The following is an 8,833-nucleotide window of genomic DNA, read 5'->3' on the forward strand; positions in this document are numbered from 1 at the left end:
CCACCCCACGCCAGCTTTCCATTGCTTTGGCTTGTGATACACTTCTGATTATTGATTATGTTGATGGTTACAAAGAGAGAGAAATTCTCACAAGCATAGAATATTCAACTTGAACAAAATTAAAGAAAACTATCAGTGAGGTAAAGAAGACAACGGAGAGACAATGGAGCGGGTAACTTGGGGGGAGGGGGAGAGCTGGGAGAGGCGCGGATCAAGACAAGCATGTGCTCATGGATTGATAGGTTGAATTGAAACCCCTCCATTCAACTACTTAAATTACATAAGTGTGTGTGCCCACTCATACACACACATACATAATATTATATAATATTTTCTTAAAGCTAACCCACAGAATAGGAGACAATATTTGTAAACCAGCTGATAGAGGATGAGCAGCCAGGATATAAATAATTTTTTTAACTCAACAGCAAAAGGAAAAATAGCCCAATTAAAATTGGAGAGTCCTTTAATAGACAGTTTTAGTGGCAGGGAAACAACGGGATAAATAGCCCCCGAGAAGATGCTGGCCCTCATGACACTAAAGGAATGCAGACTGAGAGCGGGGAGCCATCGCTCCGTGCCGGTTGTCTGTTATCAGAAAGACAGAGCACGGCTCTGGTGGGGGAAGAGGCGGCGGCCTGGGGCTGCCCGGGAAGGCGGGACACGGCGACCTCAGGCGGACCATTCTCAATTCTTCAGGAACATCAAACATAGGACCCATCCATGTCAGTCCAGGAGAGAAATTAAAGCATCATCCACACGACTTGCTCATGGGAGTGTTACTCAGAACAACAACACTCCAGAAGAAGGGGGTCACAGGGGGCGGGGTAAGGCGAAGGCCCGGGGCAGGGCACACCGGGAGCAGGCCCGCCCCCAGACGGCAGGGCCCGCCCCCAGACGGCAGGGCCCGCCCACAAACGGGGAGGGGCTGGAATGTCAGTGGGGGGGGATGGCACTTCAGGTCCTGACAGGCACAGGACAATGGGCCTTGAATCAAACTCTTCAGAAGGGCGGTTCCACCATATGATAAACCCATGAACCTATCTCGGCCTGAGCTGCTGCTGCTGCTGGGGCCTGAACTCAGGGCCTGGGCGCTGTCCTTCGCTGTCCGTCACTTAAGGCTGGTGCTCTACCACCTGAGCCACAGTTCCGCTTGCAGCTTTTGATGGTAAACTGGAGATCAGAGTCTCACAGACTTTCCTGTCCAGGCTGGCTTAGAATCACGATCCTCAAATCTCAGCCTCCTGAGTTAGCTAGGATGACAGCCATGAGCCACTAAGTAGTTTAACTTAAAAAACTGTTTAAATTTGGGGGGGGGGAACTAAAAAAGGAGCGAGAGAGGAAAATCAAAGTTGCAAAAGGAGAGGCCGGGTGACACACAGTTTATAAAACTGAGAAACCTATGCAATCATTTTATATAGTTTCTATTAAAAAGCTATTTAAAAGTCTATCTCGGGGAAAGGAGGGAGAAAATGAATCAGCTCCAGTTACATCTGTGGTGTGCATTTCTTTTGGAATTTAAGGACGACAAAGCTGCATGACAACAGCTAAGACCAGCTGGGCGCGGCCCAGGAAGGTGTGGACAGTCCCGCGTTTGTGGCTTCAGTCGCATGGAGAATGGGGACAACACGTCCCTTACTTCTCTTGTTCTGCTTTTGCTCAAATCTCACATACATGTTTCTGGTAAAAATATGCAGAGCTCCCGTCTGCCTCGAGTCAGCCCTAAGTCAGGCAGCGATCTTCCCCGCTTCCACGAAGACTCTGCTGTCCTCATCTTCTTTTTCCATCTACGCACCTTGCAGACCGGCCGGAGTGGCGGATTTCTGCTCACCAGCCCTGCAGAGCTGGCGACAATAAATCTTGGTAATGAGGAGCCCCTGGCGGCACCTCCACTTCCCGGCTGCCCGGCCCTGCCGGTTCTTCACGCTAACAACGCCGCCCCGCTTCCAGCCTAGATGATGTTGTCAGCCTCGCGGTGACAAGGCCGGACACAGCTACCACGATGGCCACCATTATTTTGTTTTTCCTCTGCCACTCTTTCTGACAACACCCCAAACTCTCCCAGGAAAGGAAGGCCGGAAGCCCCTTGCCCCAGCTCCTCATACAGCTCAGACCCGTGGTCTCTGTGTCTTCCCACTGTGGAATTGGGGGAGGGGCGGCAGGCATTGTCCCTCCCCACCCCCCCACCCCCCTCTCCCCCGTGTGTTCTGGAAGCTGGGCACACTGCAGGCTGCTCCGGGCACCCGACACAGCGGCAGCTGTCCTTGGTGTGGATTTCTCCCTCACCCAGCATCATCCTGAAAGACTGACAAGCGCACACAGGGAAACGGCAGCCCAGGCCGGCCGGGCCCTCATCAGTGACTACCTCCAAAACAACCAACTCCGAGCACGAGGCCTGAGTGCAATCCCCAGGTCCCAAAGGGACAGACTCGATAAAGCCAGAAGACACACTGAAACGTAATTTACGTACACGTGTTGGGAGGGGCAGTTGTGTTATCCCCCAGCCATGGCCCAGAAGGTTCTCTGACCCCGGAAGAGGGACCGGGGGAGGGGCCGGGGCTCCAGCCGCAGGCTCTGGCCCCTGTGAGCTCCTGCTCCGCGCCGCGGCACCTCCCCTAGGCCACCATGGAAGTCAGACTTGCGCAGCATGTAGGCCTGCGCATCTGGCTCTTCTCACCGGACACACGGCTCCAGCAACTAATGCAGGGCCGGGCGTCTGTCTGCAGGGACCCCTGCTCACAAATGAGTACTATTACACAGTGCCGTACCGTACGGCGGGATTTACACACACAGTGCCGTACGGCGGGATTTGTTTAGCCATTTAGCAATTAACAAACATTTGGGCTCTATTCAGCGCAGGGCTCCAGTGGAAGGCTGGTGTGAAAACTTCTATATAAATCTTCTCTGGACATTTGTTTTCATTTCTCTCAAGGAAATAAGTGGAAATGTTTTTTTTGCCAGGTCACGTGACAAGTATATGTCTTTTAGCAAGCTGGAAACTTTGCAGCCATTATTTCTTTAAATATCCGTGTCCCCATTTCCTCGCTCCTCCCGTTCCACACAGCACACTGCGACCGCACGCAGGCCCAGGCTTGAGCAGCCGCCTCTCCGCTTGACAAGCTCCACTGTCCTTAAGCTCTCTGCTGCTTCTCCACCATCGCTGATCTTCTGGTGAGTCCGTTGTTTATTTATTTATTTACTTATTATGTCATGGGGCTTGAACTCTGGGCCTGGGCACTGTCCCTCAGCTCTTCAGCTCAGGAAGAGCGTGCTACCCCTTGAGCCGCAGCACCACTTCTGGTTTTCTGGTGTTTTATTGGAGGTAAGAGTCTCACGGACTTTTGTGCCCAGGCTGGCTTTGAGCCACAGTCCTCAGATCTCAGCCTCCTGAATAACTAGGATCACAGGTGTGAGCCACCAGTGCCCGGCTACTAATTTATTTTTAATTACAGATATCACCAAGGGCGGTGCTAGCATTTCAGCTTTACTCTTTTTATAGGATCTCTCTCCAGCTTTTACCCATTGTCTCAGTCTGCTTTCTGTGGCTAAAATAAAACGGGTGAGGCTGGGTGGAGGGCAGAGGCTCCCTCAGCCCCCACGTCCGGCTGACCGGCCTTCGAGAGGACTCCGTGCAGGTGACCCCCGCGGGAGCGGGGGTCGGGGCACAGTCCAGGGCCGGAGGTCAGGTCAGGCTTGCTCTTCTGTGACAACCTCCTCGAGATAACTCACCGGGGTCGGCAGGGACACCCCGAGCCTCTTCTTAGGGCAGCTCTGCCCAGGGCCTAGTGCCCTCACGGGGCGCCAGCCCTCTGCACCGCCGGTGGACACCACGCCTCCAGCCACCGGGCCATGCACGCCCGTTTCCTCCACTCCTCATAACCCAGCCTCATTCTTCTGGACACCACCGGCTTCCAGAACCAGAGGCTGACCCCAGGCCTCCCGCGCCAGGGCGGCGCTCAGCGCGGAGCCACGGCCCCTGGGCCGCTGGGGTGCTCTCTCTGGTCTGTGCACCTCCTTTTCCGGTGTCTTCCTGTGTGGAGGAACGGCGGCGCACACTGTGGGCACTGTGGAGGACGCACCGCAGAGACTCTGGGCTCTGAAGAAGCGTGGGGCTCTTCTTTTATTAAGTGGATAGGTGTTTTCGGTTCCTCGGCATCTCTCTCACTCACACGCGGTCTGTGGCAGCAGACTCCAGACCCAGGGAGGCCCCCGGGGTTGCGGCCCTTCCCTGAGGACAGGCGGCCGGCATCCGCCTTGGCTCCAGCACTCCAGAAGCGCGTGGCACCTCCAGGTCACCAAGAATTACTTCAGATCCACAACGGCGAAGGAAAAAAACTACAGGTGGGAGAAAATTCCCAGGTAGACGGTCCGTACTTACGACCCCAGACCTCAGGAGGCTGCAGCAAGAGGATGTGGAATGTAAGGCCACACACACACACACACACACACACACAAATACACACGCACACCCACCCACCCACGCACACACGCGCACACACGCACACGTGCACACACACATGAGACACGGCTCCGAGGCAGAACTCTTGCTTAGCATACATGAGACCCTGGGTTTGGTCTCAGATCACTGCGTAAGACAGACAGACAGACGTATAGACACTGCAGGATATTTAAAAGCCACCCAAACAGAATCTCTAAATTCATTACCCTTAAAATTCAGAAGAGTTCAAAGAAACCCAAAAATAGAATGACATTCTGAATGTCATTTGCGTCAGCTCGCAGCCCTTCCTCTAACCTCACATTTACCTGGCAGCTCTTCAATAAATGTCAGCGTGTCTGCTGGGCGGGAAGTCAGTGGCAGGGTCTCCAGGGCCTCCAGTCCCAAGGGATGCGGAGTCCCCCCGAGAGGCTCCCCAGGGAACGGAGCTCTCCCCGGGAACGGAGCTCTCCCCGACTCCCCAGGAACGGAGCTCTCCCCGGGAACAGGACTCCCCGGCCACCGATTAATTAGAATGAACAACTCCATCCCATCTTCTGCTTGGGCCATTGTATTAATTACAACAGCCTCCAAATCTTTCTTATAGGCCAATTACTCCACAGTAATTAGATCTGAAGTCAACCAGAGTTGGAAAGCATTACGAGCATGTAAGTTCTCTAACTTCTCCTCTGTTGATTGTATCCACTCAAGCACTTTCCCTTCACAGATTTGATTTCCAGAGCCGTTTGGCCCTGAGAAGCCAGTAGAAGCTGGACTTCCACAAGCAACCACGGGGCAACACAGCGAACAAGCCGAGGTTTTCTCCTCTCTCCCCCAGGCTGTGCTGGGGGGCTGGAGAGGCCCAGGCTCCTCCGCTGAGGACTCTGCGAGTCTGCACAGCGTCTGGATGGCAGCGTCTTGACTTTGCCAGATGCTCACATGCACAGAGGACGTGCGCCTGCCCAGCAGGCCCTCCCCAGAGAAGGCACTGGCCGGCCTGAGACAACACAGCAGCAGGGCCGTCCACCCGGTGCCCAAGCCAGGCTGCACTGTCAAGGATCTCTGAGGATGCCTGATGCCCAGCTGCTAGCTGAACTTTGATCCTGCCCAGCAGCCACCATGGGGGGGCCCTGAGCACAGGGACGGAGCCCAGCCCAGCAAGAGTGAGGCCCCAGCCTGATGGCCAAGCAAAGAGTACATCCCGGCTCAGCGCCCACCACGCCAGCGCCCACCACAGCTCAGTGCCCACCACAGCTCAGCGCCCACCACGCCGGCGCCCACCACAGCTCAGTGCCCACCATGGCTCAGCACCCACCACAGCTCAGTACCCACCACAGCTCAGACCCACCACGCCAGCGCCCACCACGCCAGCGCCCACCACAGCTCAGCGCCCACCACAGCTCAGCACCCACCATGGCTCAGCACCCACCACAGCTCAGCACCCACCACAGCTCAGACCCCACCATGGCTCAGCACCCACCACGCCAGCGCCCACCACAGCTCAGCACCCACCACGCCAGCGCCCACCACAGCTCAGCACCCACCACGCCAGCGCCCACCACAGCTCAGCGCCCACCACAACTCAGTGCCCACCACGCCGGCGCCCACCACAGCTCAGACCCCACCATGGCTCAGCGCCCACCACACCAGCGCCCACCACACCAGCGCCCACCACAGCTCAGCACCCACCACACCAGCGCCCACCACACCAGCGCCCACCACGCCAGCACCCACCACGCCAGCACCCACCATGCCAGCGGCTTTGAAAACTCCATTCAGTCTTAAAGCAGTCATCTGTCGGCTCAGTCTGACAGAGGCTGCCGATTCCCCCCAATGAACGAAGCCAGAACTCCGAGACCCGCGCTGGCCGCACCCAGATGAGGCCTTGTGGGCAGAGACAGGTGAGCTTTCGGCAGACCTGGAGTGAGTGGAGTTGGGGCCATTCCAGAACATCCACTCACACGCCCAGGGAGAGTCGGAGGAGCTGGAGGCCGGCAGGGCAGCCAGGCGGGCACGGAAGGGCCGAGGGAAGCCAGCGGCACTGGGAGTAGGCTCCGACATCTCACCAACCGAGCAGCCGCGCGGCAGAGGGGCAGAGGGGCGGGCATCATCTGCGAGTCTCGCCAGCCGGCCGGGAGGCGTGGCCAGGGCGCTGGCCATGGGGAGTGGAGCCCTGACCCTGGTGGGCCTCGAGGGCCCTGCTGACAAACCACCAGGGGTCTCAGCCCTGTCCCCAGAAGCCACCGAGGGAAGCGAGGGTTTGACCTCTTTCTGGATTTGGAGCTGCTGGGGGTGAGTGCTCGTGTGCACCGAGGGGAAGGAGGCCACGGGGCTTCCATGCGGGCTGGGGAGGACCACGGCGGGCTCACCCCAGCCGCACCAGCCTCTCCGCTACCAACCTCAGGAAGCGACAGGCTGACGACAGCCCTGCCGCCCAGCAGGAGGCAGAGCCGCAGTGTCGTCGGGCACACACGGGCACGATTCCACTGCCGTCTGCCTGCACCTTGGCGGGAGACGGGGAGGCCAGGGCAGAGCAGCAAGTCTCCACGCATGCCCCAAGGCCGGTTCGTGAAAGGTTGAAGCCTGGTGCTTGCGTCTGCCTGCAGCCTCGTCTCTGCCAGATGCCACCCTGAAGCCACCGTGCCACGGCGACACGAGGGAGTGGATGGGCATGAGCCCCACCGAGCACCGAGCCCCGAGCAGGGCCGAGAGCGCGGGGCACCGAGCCCCGAGCCCCGAGCAGGGCCGAGAGCACCGAGCACCGAGCCCCGAGCCCCGAGCAGGGCCGAGAGCGCGGGGCACCGAGCACCAAGCACCGACCAGAGCCCAGAGCACCGAGCACCGAGCACCGACCAGAGCACAGAGCACCGAGCACCGAGCACCGAGCCCCGAGCAGGGCCGAGAGCGCGGGGCACCGAGCACCAAGCCCCGAGCAGGGCCGAGAGCACCGAGCCCCGAGCAGGGCCGAGAGCACCGAGCCCCGAGCACCGAGCCCCAAGCAGGGCCAAGAGCGCAGGGCACCAAGCACCAAGCCCCGAGCAGGGCCGAGAGCGCGGGGACGGGCCACAGTGCCAGGAGAGGGACTAGCGCCTGTGCAGTCACCCCGAGCTCCCTTCCACATGCTGTCTCTCCAGCCCTTCTGGCTGGGCTAAACTACATTTCCCAGCATCCTCCTGGTGTTTCTGGTTAGTGTGGGCCACAATAGAGACTGCTGGGAGATCTGGGAGAGCAGGAGGAAGCGCAGGGTCCATAGGCAGCAAGTGGTTTGGAGCAAGCACATGCATAATGGTAATGATAAGGTCTACAGAAAACTTTAAGCATAAAGCAACTCCTACAAGTGCATGACAGAGTTCAGCTGATAGGTTCTCAGTCAGTGTAAGTACGCGAATCTGTGGCAGAAATAAAGTCTCTCTGGATTTATCAGTCAGTAAGACCTGGGGCTGGCAGCCAGCACAGTGGCAGACAAAGCCAGAGGAGATGAAAAGGCCGGTTGCCCTTGAAAATGGTGGCACTAACTGCAAAAGAGCCTCGGGGCAGCGCCCAGGCCCTGAGTTCAAGCCCCAGGACAAGGAAGGGAGAGAGAAGGAGAGGGAGAGGGAGAGGGAGAGAGGGAGAGAGAGACAGAGAAAGGGAGAAGAAAGGAGGGGAGGGAGGGAGGGAGGGAGGAAGGGAGGGAGGAAGGAAGGGAGGAAGGAAGGGAGGGAGGGAGGGAGGGAGGAAGGAAGGAAGGAAGGAAGGAAGGAAGGAAGGAAGGAAGGAGAAATGTCAAGAGGAGAGGAGACAGAGGCAGGTGTATTGACACACTCCGCACAATTGTGACACACCTGTCGACTTCCTGGGCTCCCCGTGTGTCACACTCACACCGCGCACCGCGATGTCGCCGGTGTCGCCCCGCACACTGTTTCTCACACTCACAGCCCCACAGCGCATGTCACCGATGTCACCCCCAGGCTGGCAGTGCCCTCCCTGGGGCTGTATAACCCATTCTGGTTGGGTTTCTCTGTGTGTAGCACCCCAAATCATACCAGCTGAGCTGGTCCAGCAGGAGCAAAGCCCAGCCCAGCCTGACCTGTGGGCCCACCACGAAGTCAGTGGTGAGTTACTCTCTTAGACAACTTTGTTTTCGGGGTTTGTTTTTCCGGGCCATTTCTTTTCCATGTTCCGGTGCCCAAACGTTCGGCGGACACCAGGGCCGCCACACCGGAGCCTTCCCCGCCTCTTCCATAAACCTGAATTCCTGTCAAGACCGATGCTTCTTTTAGAGCTCCGAGGACGCTGCCTATCAACGAAGTTTCTATTTCTACTTGGCTCAGGTTTTTTTGCATAAATTAGGGGCTAAAATAGACGCTGTCTTCATTCTTTCGGCACTCAGCAAGCAGCCTTTCCAGACAAACAGGA

General features: G+C 57.7%; 1 protein-coding gene across 1 annotated transcript; it reads left to right on the plus strand.

Moving 5' to 3' along the window:
* The first annotated feature begins 6,593 nt into the window (after nt 1-6,593).
* On the plus strand, nt 6,594-7,522 carry LOC105990602 (serine/arginine repetitive matrix protein 1-like). The gene is made up of 3 exons (XM_013023043.1): nt 6,594-6,727; nt 6,840-6,971; nt 7,057-7,522. The coding sequence occupies exons 1-3, from the start codon at nt 6,594-6,596 to the stop codon at nt 7,520-7,522; spliced, it is 732 nt and encodes a 243-aa protein (XP_012878497.1).
* Nucleotides 7,523-8,833: the final 1,311 nt, after the last annotated feature.

Source organism: Dipodomys ordii, unplaced genomic scaffold (assembly GCF_000151885.1).
Source record: "Dipodomys ordii isolate 6190 unplaced genomic scaffold, Dord_2.0 Scaffold66, whole genome shotgun sequence".
NCBI lineage: Eukaryota > Metazoa > Chordata > Mammalia > Rodentia > Heteromyidae > Dipodomys > Dipodomys ordii.

What these genes read in the sequence shown, in the direction of transcription:
- LOC105990602 (XM_013023043.1), top strand. Translation starts at nt 6,594, where the DNA reads ATGGGGAGTGGAGCCCTGACCCTGGTGGGCCTCGAGGGCCCTGCTGAC. An exon ending in TGGATTTGGAGCTGCTGGGG is followed by an intron (nt 6,728 to 6,839) that starts GTGAGTGCTCGT and finishes TACCAACCTCAG; the next exon opens with GAAGCGACAGGCTGACGACA. An exon ending in GGGGAGGCCAGGGCAGAGCA is followed by an intron (nt 6,972 to 7,056) that starts GCAAGTCTCCAC and finishes CGTCTCTGCCAG; the next exon opens with ATGCCACCCTGAAGCCACCG.